The sequence below is a fragment of the Halichoerus grypus genome, chromosome 11 (assembly GCF_964656455.1).
Source record: "Halichoerus grypus chromosome 11, mHalGry1.hap1.1, whole genome shotgun sequence".
NCBI classification, from domain to species: domain Eukaryota; kingdom Metazoa; phylum Chordata; class Mammalia; order Carnivora; family Phocidae; genus Halichoerus; species Halichoerus grypus.
Genome location: NC_135722.1, coordinates 110,290,588 through 110,306,739, shown reverse-complemented (window position 1 = coordinate 110,306,739; position 16,152 = coordinate 110,290,588). Strand labels below are relative to the sequence as shown.

General features: G+C 41.1%; 1 protein-coding gene across 6 annotated transcripts in view; it reads left to right on the top strand.

The window, feature by feature from the left end:
* DYNC2H1 (dynein cytoplasmic 2 heavy chain 1) overlaps positions 1-16,152 on the top strand; it is a 310,954-nt gene that overhangs the window by 69,092 nt on the left and 225,710 nt on the right. For 5 of the 6 annotated variants that reach the window (XM_078059076.1, XM_078059073.1, XM_078059072.1 and 2 more), the window contains exons 45-52: positions 943-1,087; positions 2,689-2,791; positions 3,218-3,385; positions 8,186-8,316; positions 9,589-9,837; positions 10,298-10,406; positions 13,292-13,405; positions 14,448-14,590. In XM_078059076.1, coding sequence (XP_077915202.1) covers positions 943-1,087; positions 2,689-2,791; positions 3,218-3,385; positions 8,186-8,316; positions 9,589-9,837; positions 10,298-10,406; positions 13,292-13,405; positions 14,448-14,590 — 1,162 coding nt within the window. The remainder of the gene's footprint in view (positions 1-942; positions 1,088-2,688; positions 2,792-3,217; positions 3,386-8,185; positions 8,317-9,588; positions 9,838-10,297; positions 10,407-13,291; positions 13,406-14,447; positions 14,591-16,152) is intronic. The other variant, XM_078059074.1, reaches the window with a different exon arrangement.

The following is a 16,152-nucleotide window of genomic DNA, read 5'->3' as shown; positions in this document are numbered from 1 at the left end:
TCTTCTGTATTTGAATTTTATTAAAGGTATCCATTAATGATAATTTTTTAAAATGAAGAATATAAAAATAGTCAAACTTGAGTTCTGTTATTTTTTTCCCTGTCCTTCCTAAACTTTAGGCAGTAATTTAGGGTGATAAAGGCGTTAATCAGTGCTTCTTAAATATTAGAAATAAAACCCAACTGTTTTGTGTATCATCTCTGTTCTAAAATGTTAGTATCAGGAATCTGAATGATGGATTTTAGATTTTAATAAGGGTTTCGTAAAACAAAAATACTATCAAATTTTATGAAGATAAATAAACATATGTAAACAGGCACAAGGCGGAGTCAGGTCAGGTTTGTGGGTGACAGCATTAATCCTGATGCATGCACCCATCTCCATGGTCCATAATTGTTGCAAGAACTTGTAAATTTTATGGATATGGAGCTTGTCCTCTGTTCCGTTTTGCCTTAAAAAATATTGTTTTGATGCTTTCATGCTAATTGCACCCATCTATTAAATTGTACTTTCAGAAATGTTGTAGCTACCAATTAAGCTGTATTGAAATAGATTTTGGTTTGAGAGAAACAGGTTGATTTCATTTGTTATATTCTACTTTTACAGTTCTGAGTTGATTACTGCCAAATGGGTCAGCTATACTTAAAATAATTTTTCTTAAGCAAAATTTACCTTTTGGTCCTTTCTAAAAATCAGTGATTTCCAAACAATTATGTTTTTAAGTAATTTCACCGGAAACTTCTATTAGGGCCCTCAGTATTTGAGAGCAGATAAGTAGGGGTCAGAATAGGGACCTAGAGCCTGGCTTTAGTCCCTGGATAAACTGGGGGGGCGGTATCCGAACCTCAGAGCAGCGCAGCTGGAAAACTGCTACAAATGAACATTAACGTAATAATGTAGAACATTGTATTTTCAGCTATTTTTTTATGTGCCCTCTTTCAGTTACCCAGAAAGAGAGCAATTACAGACAATTTATGGAGCATATTTGGAACCCGTTCTCCATAAAAATCTGAAGAATCACTCTATTTGGGGCTCTTCATCAAAAATCTACCTCTTAGCGGGGTCTATGGTCCAAGTGTATGAACAGGTACATACTTACTCATTTATATTGTCGTTGTCGTGTCTCTTGGTTTCACTCCCAGAGGGACTACCTTTAACGCTGAGCTGTGTTGACACTTCAGCTTTCTTTTCGTCTTGTTGATTAGGCTTTTCTACCAGAGAGTGAGCTCTCTGAGCATAGATGCTCTAATAGACACTCAGTGAACATGGAATGAATGAGTTAATGCTGGGTGCTTTTTCTGTTATCAACTAAAATTTAGCATATTCAGAATGTTCCTCTTCTTTGCAAAACTGGATCTTTCTCCCGACTTCGATCAGCTTCTGTCTTGGAGACTTCAAACCAGAGAGTGGTCTTTGAGGTTTCTTCTTTCTTGTTGCCTAGGAGGAAATGCCTCCAGTTCCTTCCTTAGTGAAGCGCGATGGTGCTTGAAATCAGGCAGTAAAGGGCACAGAAGACATTTATTCAATACCTTCTTTTCTCGTGCCAGTCCTAGGGATGCAGAGAGGCCTGAGTCTCTGTTTTCTGGAAGCTTACAGACCAGTCAGGAACCTGGTCCCATAAATAAATTATTACTACAGTGTGATGAGTAGTGGAACTGTGACAATAGGCACAAGTTATAAATAGCGTGGAAGAGGAAGGAAGTGACTCTGCTGTGTGGTAGTTGTTAAGAGGAGGTGAAATGTGACCTGAGTTTGTTTGTTTTGGAAGATGTATTTATTTATTAGAGAGAGAGAGAGAGTGTGCACCGTGGTGGGGGGAGGGGCAGAGGGAGAGGGAGGATCTGAAGCAGACTCCACGCTCAGCACAGAGCCTGACGCGGGCCTCGATCTCACGACCCTGAGATCACGACCTGAGCCAAAATCAAGAAATCAACCGACTGAGCCACCCAGGCGCCCCGAAATGTGATGTGAGTTTTGAACAGTTAATAGAAATTCCCAGAGTGGCTGGAGATGAAAGAAGATCTTCCGAGGTCAAGGGGACAGCATGCGGAAGTTAGGGAAGTGTTTGTGGAAGATGCTTTTGGCAGTGTTGGAGTAGATGTGGGGCAGGAGAAGTTAGAAAGCATTGATTACTTTCTAAATGAATTCGGAAGCTCAGTGATCAAGGCCGGAACGAGAGCAGTGGGTCCTGTCCATGAGGAGGAAGGCACAGGCTCTCACGGGGCATGTATCAGGAGTTGCACTTTGATCCGTTCGGGATCGGTGACTGAACACGAGACAGCTCTGTGGCTCCTGCCGTTAGCAAACATGTCTGTCCCGGACCCGGGAGCGCCTTGGAATTGCAACCACTGTGTGTAAAGCTTAGCTTCACCCTCCTTGAGTGCCTTTGCTCAGCAGGGCTTTTTAACCTTTTATTTTTTCTTGGACAACATTTGGCAGTTTGTTGAAGCCTATAAATACCCCTCTTAGAGAATGTTTTTAAATGGGTAAAATATAATGTATGAGATAACTAAGGAAATCAGTTCTAATGAAATATAGTTTCTCCTCACTAGTAGAAATTGGGCATTCCTGTGAGTGTGGTGACTGAAAAATTTATAGCATTATATATTTGGAAATACATTATAAATAAAATGTATATTATGTATTTAGAAAATGAGAACAGACAGTTGACTTTATTTTCTTTTCCAGGTGCGGGCCAAATTTACAGTTGATGATCATAGTCACTATTTCTTTACTCCTTGCATCCTTACCCAGTGGGTTCTTGGCTTATTCAGATATGATTTAGAAGGAGGTAAGTTTTACTTTTATGATTTCAAATTGCTTTTCTTTCTTTGGAATGCCATAGTGTATCTGTGTGTGTATGCATGAGTGTGCGTGTGTGTGTGTGTGTGTGTGTGTTCTAAACTGTTTATGATTGTCGCTGGTAAAATTTGATTTGGGGAAAAATAAAATTGTTAGTGATGTTTAATATGCTTTTTGGAATTAGTATTTTTATTGAACAACTAGAGATAATGATGCTTAATATATTCTTTAAATAATCAAAACAACTTATTAATAACACATTGAATTTTACCTTTTTTCCCTTTTCTTGTACTTATCTGACGCCAACCTGACGGTATGCAGATTTTTATTCTCTCTTTCTAGTATTATGTTGAGATAGACCATCTGCAAGTCATTTGAATTCTATTACAACTAAAGAAAATGTTGTCTTTTTTAGGATCCTCAAATCACCCACTAGATTATGTATTAGAAATCGTAGCTTATGAAGCACGGCGCTTATTTCGTGACAAAATTGTTGGTGCCAAGGAACTTCACTTATTTGACAGCATTTTAACGTCTGTGTTTCAAGGAGATTGGGGCTCAGATATATTAGACAATATGGCAGGTAATATAGTTATGGAGTTTATGTAATATATAAATGTTACAAGAATTGTTAAACTTTTCTTGCTAATAGCATGATTTCATATTTCTGTGTAAATAAAACGTTTGGGTAATTTTAATGTTGTTTTTACTGTAAGGGGCCGCTTTTTCCTTTTTGCTAGATTTCTAAATAAATATAAATAAAATATAGTGACAATAATTGTTTTCTTGGATTCAGGCCATAGTGTTTTATATCTGCAATTCAAAATTAGGTTTCCTGAGGGATTTTTATTAATAAAGGTTTTATTTAAAGCCGTACGTGTATGAGACTTAAAGATCATTGGGAAAATCCATATTTGATTATAATTAACTTTTGCTTAAAAGTAAATCATGTCACCAGCACAGAACTTCTTATGTACTCTTGTCTTCAGCTTCAGCCACAGTTAGGATAAATAAAGCGTAACACCGCTCACTCAGAGCAGCTCAGTTGCATTTGCAACTGTTACCACTTAACAACCAACTTGCATTTTGAAAACTGCTATGGGAGTAGTGCGTGTGATCTGAAAACTGTCTGAAAACTGTCGTGGCGGAAGGACCTTTGATACAAGACCGTATCGTCGAAGTATTTCTTAACCGCTTTCAAGCTACAGAATGAGGTTCTGTCCGGTTAGACCGTAAAGCTAGAAATATCCCATGGAGTGCGTTCTGTCCTGCCAGATTCGGTATTGCCCCCCGGTCGTAATTGCATAGGCCGAAGGGGATTTCGAAGATGAGGAAGATGAGGAGGTTGGCAGAGGGATTTTCGAGGTGCGGCTTGAGTTTCAGAATCAGGAAATGAGTTGGAGAAGCCGGGGCAGGATGAAATGCGAGAGCGAGCCCTGGTCGCAGCTCAGAGTTGGCTCATTCTGAGTGAGGCTTTGTTCGTGTGACCTGTAGCTGTCCTTGCTTAGTGGGGGCAGGTTTCGTTTCTTAAATGGCACCATCTTTCTCAGACTGAGAATTGCCTGAATGGTATCTCTTCTTGCAAAGAAAGTAGCATGTTCTTTGGGCATTAGACAGTAGCAGTGTCTTATTGGGTATCTGAATTCTCTAGAATTTGTTATCTTTCAGGGTCTCCTTTGTAGGACTCAGTAAGTAGTACAAGCTTTTTTCCCCCTCACTGTTTTACTTTTCAAGGAAAGGTTGCATTTTTTAAAAATACAGGCTTGATAAATGTCATATCTGGGCAAGTAGGATTTTCACATAGTGGAATATTAATTTGTTAAGAAAAATGTAATCTTGGAAGACTTGGAAATAAGCTAGATACATTCTGTGCTCAAGAAACGTGTAATCCAGTGGCAGATAGAGATGTGAAAGCCCTTACTCACAGTGATAACCATTGTTGGTGTGTTTAGATGCCACGAGATTTGTGCAAGTAGATGGTTAAACTGATAATTAGAATAGAACATGAAGTGTTTTACAATTAGTATAACTTTTCTAAATATATTTGGGATAAATGCTAGATAGTAGTGTGTAGAAGGGTTAATTTTTTTTGAGGGAGTTACTTTGAAACCTTGAAATAAAAAGATGAATTTATTTTGTGATAATTGCACATTAACATACAATTGTAAGAATTCATGCAGAGTGTGTGTAGCTTTTACTTGGTTTCTCTTGATGGTCACATTTGGCAGAATTATGGTGGAGCCTCACAACCAGGGTATGGACATTGACACAGTTAATACTCGGAGTTATCTGTCCTGCTGCCCTGCTGTGGCCATCTCCACGCCTCTGGAGACCGCCAGCCTGGTCTGTATTTAATTTGTCATTTCGAGCATCTTATTTTCACTCAGAATAATTCTCTGGAGACACACACAGGTTGCTGTGAGTCTCAGTACTTTGTTCCTTTCTATTGATGAGTGGGTATTCAGAGGTACTACCATTTCTTGAACCATTTACCTGTTGAAGGGCGTCTGGGTTATTTTCTGTTTTTGACTATTAGGATGAAAGCTGCTAAGCAGTTCATGTAGAGATGGTTGTGTGAACATGCACTTTTGTTTTTCTGGGATAAGTGCTCAGGAGTGCAGTTGCAGGGCATGGTGCTCTTGTGCTTGGTTTGTAAAGCACACTGCCCTGCTCTTTTCCAGAACGGCTGGATCATTTTACACTCCCGTCAGCAACATGTGAGTAATCTAGTTGCTCCGCACACTTGCCTTTGCTTTTGTCACACTGTTTTATTTTAGCCACTGTGGTAAGTGCGTGTGGGTACATCACTGTGGCTTTAATTTGCATTCTGCCAACAGCAGATGCGCTCGAGCATCTTTCATGTGCTCACGTGCTGTCTCTGAATAAGTGCAGTGTCTCTTTCTGTGACTTGCTCATTTTCTAATTGGACGGTTTATCGTTTTCTATTAATGAGTTTTGAGAGTTCTTTATATATTATGGATGCTAGTTTTTTGTTAAATATGAGGTTTGCAAACATATTCTCCCGCTCTTTCGCTTGTCTTTCCATTCTTTTAATAGGGTCTCTGACAGCTAAATATTTTAATTTTATCAAGTACAACTTAGTAATTTTTTTTCAGGATCTTTTGGTGTCAAGTTTAAGAACTCTATTTGGTCCTAGTTCTTAAAGATTTTCTCCTGTGTTTTTTTCCGAAAAGTTTTATGGTTTTGTTTTAAGTCAGTGGTCCACTTTGAGTTAATGTCTGTGTGAAGAGTGAGGCCTCGGGTCACCTTCTTTGCCGACGGATGACCACTTGCTCCGGCACTGTTTACTGAAAAGGGAACTTTTCTTCCTCGAGTTGCTTTGCACTTTGTCAGAATAGTTGTGTGAACATCTCTCTTGGTTCTCCATCCTGTTACCTCAGTTACATGTCTGTCCTCCCACAAGCACCACCTGTTTTCATTAGTTTAGAAATCTTGAAGTTGGGTAGACTGACTTCTCCTGCTGTCTTCTTTTTTACAGTTGTTTTCGCTACTTAAGTTCTTTACCTTTCTCTATATATTTTAGAATAATCTTATCTATAAGTAATGTTGCTAAGCTTTGGATAGGAATTGCATTAACTCTGTATATTGGTTTGGGGAGAATTGACATCTTCATTATGTTGAAGACTCAACATAATGAAGTCTGTGAACATGATATATCTGTCCATTTATTTAGATATTCTTTGCTTTCTTTCATCAGTGTTGTGTAGTTTTCAGCACATAAGTTCTGTACATATTTTGTTAGAGGAACAACTAAGATTTAAAATTTTTTGAGCGATACGGAGAGTCAGATCATGTTAAAGGATGACGGTGCTGCGTGGCGAGGGGGAAGACTCCGCATAGGTTCAGAGGCATGAGGAAGCTGGCGTGCACAGCGCAGGGCAGAGAAGGAGAATCGCGCAGTCAGTGGAGCCAGGTCCGGGGGCCTCGATGGGTTTGGCTGCTTTTCCGGGCCCCACGGGAGCGGTACGGTGCTGTGCAGTTCTTCCATGTACTCCCCCGGAAGAGCTAGTGAGGATGTACTGGATGGCCAGAGACATATGGCAGGACACAAGCTGGGAGATCCTTCGGTAGCTGAGGTGACACCTGATGACATGGGGAGACAGTGAGTTCAGTCCTCTACGTGTTTCACTGTTTGCAGGCTCTTTGAGTGTCTTTTGGGGAACGTGCATCAAGTTTATCAGCTCTGTGAGGGTAGCAGTTGCATCTGTCTTACTACTTCTCTCTAACGGGAAGTGCGGTGCTTAAACACAGGTGTTTAGTGATGAACATTGTATGTTTATTACATGTCTGTTAAGCAGTTGGAAGTATGGGACCAGGATAGAGCTCGGGAGACTTGCCAATAGGTGACTGGGTTTTGGTATATCAGTAGTTGATAATTTAATCCACAGAATAAGGTTAAATAATTCAAGGGGAGTGTTTAGGATTAAAGAATAATGGACTGAATTTAGATCCAGGGAAAATAAGAGTAGAAGGGATACGCAGAGAACTGAGAGGTCTGGTGGTTGTGCCTTGTTGAGTATCAGGATCAACAGATCTAAGGAAAAAGCTTCAAACGCACACCAGGTCATGACGGGGGCAGTGACTACGACGGGGATTTGGACTTGGCGGTTATGGCAGCATTGTTCCCAAGTAAGAGTTTGATTATAGAGGTTTCTGCAGGGAGAGGAGAGTGTAGGAAAAGCAGTGATGAGGGAAAGGAGAAGGACGTGAAGGAGCTGGGGTCCAGGGAAGCTAAAACTGCCATTGAGCGGAGCACATGAGAAGGAGGGTGCTTTATGGAGCACCCTCCCCAACGGATCAGGAGGGAAAGGTTCAGCAGAACGGTCAACAGATTTTCCTTGTGTGGTCACAGGATGCTGCTGGAGATAAATATAAGGGAAGTGGTGGGGTTTTTGTTTTCTAATTAAAATTCAGTTACTTTTTCCTTTATTTTAGAATTAGGGCTCTTGATGGTATTTATAAATCTGTGTTCTTTCTCAAGGAGAGTTTTGAGTTTGTTTTAGTTGCCAATTTTATGTGGAGATTGTGGAGGAGGGGAGGGAAGTAGGGAGAAAGAGCACAAGGGAGAGTAGTGGGGAGCACTCGGAGGAGGACCCTTCGTTTGAGGAGAGAGAGGTGGGGGTCAGGGCTGGAGTGGGGACACATCAGCTACTCTTCAGGGAAAGTTTGACATGGCAGTGTAAGGTCTTTGTATCTTAGCTGACTTTATCGTCTCACCAGGCACACTGTAATTTACTTTCGCGTTTCTGGGGATGATCGTATTCGGAGGATTAACTGAAAAATAATTTAACGGACAGTGTATTTCCTGGTGCTGCCATTACCAATACACGTATAAAACCAAAAATACCTTTCATTTCTGCAGACAGTTTCTATGTTACATGGGGAGCCCGACACAACTCAGGAACAAGGGTGGCCCCAGGACAGCCACTGCCTCCCCATGGAAAACCACTCGGAAAACTGAATTCTGCGGATCTCAAGGATGTTATTAGAAAGGTATAATCTTGGGACGCCTGGGTGTCTCAGTCGGTTGGGTGTCTGCCTTCGGCTCATGGTCCTGGGATCAAGTCCCGAGTCGGGCTCCCTGCTCAGCGGGGAGTCTGCTTCTCCTTCTGCCCCCCTCGCCCCCCTCCCCCTTCGCGCGTGCGTGTGTGATCTCATGTGTGTGCTGCTCTCTCAGATAAATAAATCTTTAAAAAAAAGAGAAAGGTATAATCTGAATCATGAGTTTGAATTGGGATTTGGTTATGATTGTAGTCATTTAAGAAATATTTGTTGTAAGGTTTCCGAGGCAGACAAAGATTATACAATAGACCGAGCTGGTTCTTGTGGGGTGTGGTCTGTTGTGGTAGATCTGACTAAATGCTCCCGTACTCACACAGATATGGGTAAGATGGCCAAGGTACATGTTGGCAAAATGTATCTGATGTTGGAATTACTAATGAGGTTTAATATTAATTGGAAAATCATCCTAGAGCAGTGGTGTCCAAGTTCAGCGAGCATTAGAATCACTTTGAGAACCAGGAAATACGCTGCCTCCTGGGTCGCAGCCTGAGGAAGTCTCATTCCCCATTTCTCCCGGGCTCCCAGGTGGTGGTGGTGCGCTGGTTCACTGAAACTGAGGCGCACTCTACTAGAGATGTGTTTAGTTCGTTCTTCTTTGTGAAATTAGACAATATAAGAAGGAGAAACAGTGTTATATGTATGATGATTTGCTTTGGAAGCGAGTGTGGATTTTATATCCAGAAAAGCTCGTGCTGTGCGTGGGGTGGATGCTGCCGAGTCTGGGTGTGCTGGAAGCTGTTACGGCTGCAGCGCCTGGCGTCCCTCGCGCTGACGCACAGTTGCTGGTGGGGCGGCCCGCACGGGGGCTCTGGATTCATTCCCCTGCAGTGCGCACCAGCAGGAGTTCACAATACTAGGTTTTATGGTCTGCACACACTGATCTGAGTTGAAACAACTAGTAAAATTTGAGAGTTTTTGAAGTTTTTGTAATTAGCCTGCTGTGTCTCCCTACGTCTTTCCCGCCGTATCAGCAGCGTCCCGCAGGCATCTGATGACTGTGAGCTCTTGAACGTGTTTGGTATCACACAAGGTTTTTCGTAGAAGAGCTGGATTGCTGGTAGGCCGTGGAGCATAAGATGACACACCGCCACTTAGCCCCTTTTCCAGAGTGTATCAGAAGTGTAAGCCTTCCTCTAGATAACATTTTTGTTATGTAATGGGGCATATATTAATGATAAAATATTCTTTGTGGTTTTTTAAAAGGGCCTCATTCATTATGGACGAGATAGCCAGAATTTAGATATTTTACTTTTCCAAGAAGTGCTGGAGTATATGTCTCGGATCGACAGGGTGCTGAGCTTCCCTGGAGGCTCCCTCCTCCTGGCAGGACGGAGTGGCGTGGGCCGGCGGACCATTACTTCCCTGGTCAGTCATATGCATGGAGCCGTGCTGTTTTCTCCAAAGATTTCCAGAGGCTATGAACTGAAGCAGTTCAAAAATGATCTCAAACACGTGAGTTACTCAAATCCTTTGCTTTATTTCGTTTTAAAGCACAATTACTTGTTATTCTAAAAGCCTTCAGAGACCATTATGTCTCTGATATACATCGTAGTCTTTAATATGGATGATGATTTTCCCCGTGGTTATTAGAAAATTATATTTTTATGTACAGAGAGGCTAGGTGGACATGGAAGATAAAAGGACAGAATTTATATAGGACACAGGTGGGTGTATTTAAAAATGATCGTCTGTCTTAGCTGTGAAATCATATTAACATTTCCCCAACTGTTTGTTCATGGACTGGATTTACCTTCCAAACTATATGGCTGAAGTTTGATTTTTAATTTTGATTACAAAGAAAGAAAGAGAGAAAAAGAAAAGAAAGACGTTATTTGCGTGAAGAATGGCGGTTTTTAGCTGGGCCCCACACCTGTAATGGGTGCGAAGACCTCTGTTGTCACTTTCCGCGCAGGTGCTGCATCTTGCAGGGATTGAAGCCCAGCAGGTGGTTCTGCTTCTTGAGGATTACCAGTTCGTGCATCCTGCGTTTCTGGAGATGATCAATAGCCTTTTGTCTTCAGGCAAGTGAATGGTTTCTCTTCAAAGAAAAGAAAAGTAATAATGTTACCTAGTGTAAAATTGTGTTTCAGAGCATGTGTGGTATGGGTTTTACTCAGGGGTCCTGGGATTAAACATGCTTGGAGCTGGAGAATTGAGAAAGCCCATTTTTATAAAATCAGGAGATTGAAGAATTACATAAGCATGATTATTATTATTATTATTTTTTAAAGATTTATTTATTTGAGAGGGAGAGAGAGAGCACGAGCAGGGGGAGCAGCAGAGGGAGAGGGAGACAAGCAGGCTGAGCAGGGAGCCCGACACGTGGCTCAACCCCAGAACCCTGGGATCATGACCTGAGCCGAAGGCAGACGCTTAACTGACTGAGCCACCCAGGCGTGCCCCCAAAATGATTAATGTTGGTGAATGTCCTGAAAAACTGGCCCTCTCATATCCTTTTGGTGGGACCATTATCTGTTACAGTTTTTTTGGAAAGTTATCAGTCGGTGTTGTTTAAAAAAAATGTGCCGTACCCTTTAATATAGCAGCTCTATTACGTGTAGGAATTTCACCTACAGAAATAATAGATTTAGCATGCAGGGAAATGCATAGTATAATTCATAATAAAAATGTGATGGAACCTCACTGTCCATCGTTAGTGGAATGGTTGAATAATGGCCTTAACATGGATATGTAAATACAGATATATTCTCAATATCTGAGGTCCATGTTTCCCAGATCGCGGTATGCTCTTGTTGTCTCTTGAGTCACCTGACTGTTTTCATGGTTTTCTGGAGAGGATACCTGCAATTTCCTATATGTCTTCCTTTTCTGAAGAATTTGTGACATTTATTCAAATCTCTTTATGAGTTGTCACTGTTAGAATTGGTAGGAGGTAGCTTAGTTTTAAACTTGGACCAAGATTGTTTTGTTATTTAAGTACAAAGTAAACCTTGTTAAAAGCTAGTTTCCATGATGCATCTGTCGGACCCCGTGTTTAGTAAATGCTTGTTTTGTGTCATGTTAGGTGGGCTCTGAAATGAAATAGTCTTCTCTTCAGAATTTCACAGCTCTGGTCGAGGAACACGTATGACTTAGAATAGGAAGTGTCTACATTTGATGTTCACGTGACTGCAGGCGGGGACGCTGGTTAGGCAGTCAGCAGGCCAGTCTCCGGCCCAAGTCCTGCAGAGGCAGGTGCTGGAGTGGGGCTGCTGGGGCTCGGGACCTGCTCACAGGACCACTCCTGTCCATGTGTACGGTGTGTGTCCCTGCATCTTGCTTCAGTCGTCACTAGGTGGAGGCCTGTTCCTTATGGCTGAAACTGGTCCAGCAGAGAGACAGCTTTGTGCTAGGATTCTCGTTTTGTTTTGTTTGTGAAAGCAAACATCCACATAAGCAGCAGTGATTATTGTTTTTACCTTTTTACCTTAAGATAAATTGGTCTTTATTATCAAGTTGTAACTTCAAAAATCATAAGTTAAATTTTACCAACATTTTTAGCAAAAAAGTATTTGAAAAATACTTTCAGAGAAAATAGGCCTTTGTCTCGTTTTTCTATTTCAAATTCTTATTTGCTGTAGTGGATAGTATGTACGTAGAGCCAAGTTTCTTTGCTACATTTAAGGAATCGAAAGTGTCTTGTTGGGGCGCCTGGGTGGCTCAGTGGGTTAAGCGTCTGCCTTCGGCTCAGGTCGTGATCCCAGGGTCCTGGGATCCAGCCCTGTATCAGACTCCCTGCTCAGCGGGAAGCCTGCTTCTCCCTCTCCCACTCCCCCTGCTTGTGTTCCTGCTCTCGTTGTCTCTGTCAAATAAATACATAAAAATCTTAAAAAAAAAAAAAAAAGAAGTGTCTTGTTATGGCTGAAATTGAAAGACAGAGCAGATTTGTGTGTGTGTGTGTTTGGGTAGGTATAAGCTTGGCAGACAAGATGTGGTCCGGCACCTCTGAGTTGGGCCTGAGGGAAAGTAGGGATGAGGCTGTGATGGGCCCTGTGTGAATGCACTGCCTTGCATGCTCAGCAAAAGGGTTTTTACTTAATCTTACTGGTTCTTGCCAACTTTAAGTATATTGGCTTAATAAATGTTTATTAAACACCTGTTATGTGCCAGGCCCAGTTCTAAATACTGGACTCATAGTTGTAAATAAGACCTAGTTACACTTGTGGTCTTAATCCAGTGTGATTTGCCTTTCACCATTCTGTTGCCTTGTAGCAGGCCCTGCACTAGTTCTGATTTCTAGTACAGGTTTTCATTCGTTCATTCATTCATCTAATAAATATTTATGTTCCAGATACTTTGCTAAGGATGTTCTAAGGTTAATATTGAACATGATCAAATATTTGTCCTTTGGGAATTCAGAATCTAATTGAGCAGGAAAGGAAAATACTTCATTCATGGTTACGTGATGTGATACATGCTGAACAGTGACATGTTTAGATGTGGGAGAGAGAAAGAGTGCTCTCCCCAGCACCCGGGAAGTCAGCACAGCAGTGTCTCCTGGGACACATGGTAATTTGGGGGGGAAGGTAAAGGCCAGGGGAAGGCTGTGCATATAAATTCCAGGAAGAGGGAGTATTTCATTATATTTATGGGACACAAAGACATTCACTGAGGCTAGAATACAAGGTCTCGTATGGGAGGGGTGGAGAAGAACCCTCAAAGACAGGTGGACAGCTAGATAGATGGTCCACTGTCTCGAACGGCTTGCTCAGGAGTTTGAGTTTTATCGAATGAAGGCAACAGAGGGAGATTTGTGAGTAACAGAGAGGTGATAGGGTTATGTGTTTTTGGAAACAGCCTGAATAAGAGCAGACTGATACAAAAATAGAACAAGTGTTGTGGATGTAAAGTGTGTTTCAGCTGGGGTAATGCAGCTAAAATTCACGAGAAGTGCCGTGTTCCGTAGGTGAAGTTCCTGGACTCTATACCCTGGAAGAATTAGAGCCTTTGCTGTTGCCTCTCAAGGATGAGGCTTCGCAGGATGGTTTTTTCGGACCAGTCTTCAATTACTTCACATATAGTAAGTGACTGTATTGAATTCGTCAATTCAAATTCTGGTTCATGTGAAATAAGTACCATTTAATTTGCCATATTTTCTAATTAGGTTGCAAAGGTATCTTAAATCTTGGGTCTATTTGGTAATTTATACTTTTTTCTTTTTTATGGTGCTTTTAGAAAAGCCAACCTATAGTAAAAGCATGTTAGCAAAATTTTAGCAGAAGGGAAAGATGAAAGTGTTTTCATGTTCCTTGGAATATTTACTTCACTGCTTTTGTTCCTGTGTGGTAAAACTAGTGTTCAGAACTTCCTATCTTAGAAAATTATCGAACTGTTTAGATTTTGCCAGACTCTCTAGTTTTTTCTGGCTCAGCAGCTTTCTGCTCACAGAAGCGGTTTTATGTGCCCTGCAGATACCTCACATTGAAGAAGTCGATAGAAGTCACTGATAATACCACCCAGACAGTACTACAAACACTTAGCTGCTTTCTTCCCCTAAAAGAACATTTATTACTGAAACAGAGAAGCCGGCTAAAGAGCTACTGTCTGCTCCCTCTCCTTCAAGTTCACAAGGAAACTCTACCAGGCCTCTGAGAAACCGATCATCCCAGTGCTATTCAAAACAGTTTCAGAACATGGATAATGAAGCAAAGTTTCCAAATTCCCTTTCATGAAGGGAAAACAATATTGATGAAACAGGAAAAATATATTTCTCCTAAAAGAAAATTGGAGATCAATTTGCTTGTGAATATTGAAACCAAAATCCTTGAAAGAAAAATTGTAAAGTAGAATCCAGTTTCACATTTGAAAAGTAACATCCAAACAGCAATCTGGTACATACACTTGCCTTCTTCCTGAACTCCTTCTGCATCTTTTCTCTTAGCATGCACACACAAACACACACACAAGTATTTTTTAACAAAAATAAAAATCATAACTGTGATATTGCTTAATGGCTCCTACCATTTCATTTTAGAAAATTTTAAACTCATAAAAGCAGACCATATATAGATTTCCCCAATTATTGTTGTAATGTCCATGATAATTTTCTTATATTTTTTTAGGAATTCAACAAAACTTGCATATCGTCTTGATAATGGATTCTACAAATTTAAACTTCATAATAAACTGTGAGAGTAATCCAGCTTTGCATAAGAAATGCCAGGTGTTGTGGATGGAGGGTTGGTCAGATAGCAGCATGAGGAAAGTAAGTTTAACATTTAAGTATGGAAATGAAAAAGAGCATACTTTCTTTTTGAAGTTACAGATTTTCCTGACTTTGCTTTGGTGTTTGTTATTATATTACCTTAATTGTGGCACTGAATATACATGTTTGAAAACCTCTCTCTTTTCTTTATGCTCTTATATGACATTTTAGTCGAGTGTAGAACTTCATGTTCTTAAGGACTACAGAGGTACTTATTGTACTTTTAAAATTTTATTCATTTCGTTAGCTAGCCCATGATAAAAACATTGTAGCAATAATTTTAGCCATTTTCTTAAATTAAAAAAAATTAAATCTTTCAAAAAATATCTATCATTGTGGTGTTAAGTGTTGGGAGGGGGATGTGTTTGAAGTGTGAACTCATTGAACCATCTTAAGTGGAAGCCTCTGCCATTGCTTTGTTTGATAAATAATACTTTTCAGGATTATTTCTTTGAATAATATTTATATTCTCGATCATTCATTTCTTCATTTTTGTGTAAAGAAGTACAGACTGTTGCCTATCGTGAGTCAGAGGGAGGACTGTAATTTGAGATAAGGTTTTACAGATGAGATGATAGTTTAGTTAGATTTCAGCAAGTAGATAAAGGACAGGAAAATTATTCCAGTCTTAAGAGGCCACATGAACGAGAGGCTTCATTAAGAAGTAATTATCAGGTCTCTAATATGTGCCACTGTTCTATCTGTTGGGGTTATAGCAGAGAAAAAGCAGATGAAAGTCCCTGCCCTCATGGGGTTTACGAGGTTTTGGGGGGTCGCTGGGGGAACGTCTCCTTCAGGGAGATCCTGAGCCGACAGTGTGCCTGGTGATTCTGAGGGTCAGCCGGAAGCCCAGTCAGCGGTTAGAGTGATTCAGAGGGAGAGTGGTTGGAGATGAGGTCAGGGAAGTAAGAGGGCAGCAGTTAGGATGGGGCTTTGTGAGCCATTCTAAGGAGTTTAGCTTTTCCTGGAAACAGGTGAGGGAGCCTTTGGAGGCTTTCGACACACCGTTCTAATGTTTTAACGGGATTACTTTGGCTTCCGGGTTGGGAATAGACTCTCAAAGGCAAGGGTAGAATTAGTTACAAAGCTGTTGCAGTAATCCGGTGAGAGAGAGGATGGTGTGCATTAGGGATGGAGGAGGAGAGGCGGTGGGAAGTGGTTGGATTCTGAATATGTTTTACTGTAGAAATAACTGAATTTGCTGACAGATTGTACTAAGATGTAAAAGGAGGTGAGGATGCAAGGATACTGCCAAGGATGTTGGCTTAAGTCCCTGGAAGGATGGAGTACCTGTCCACGGAGAACAGGAAGACTGAGAAGAGCATTTTGAGAGGAGGATATGAGGCTTGCAGTTTTAGATGTGTTCTTTATGAGACGTCAGACCTCCAGGCTGCAGGACGGAGAAGGCATCTGGGTATAGGAGTCTGGAGTTCAGGGGAAAGAAGGGTCAGGCATCCAGGATAAAACACTGGGAATTGTCAGAGTATGGGTGGTATTTACAGCTCTGAGAATGAATGATGCCATCAAGGAATGAGCATTGACTACAAGGTGGAGAGTCAAGG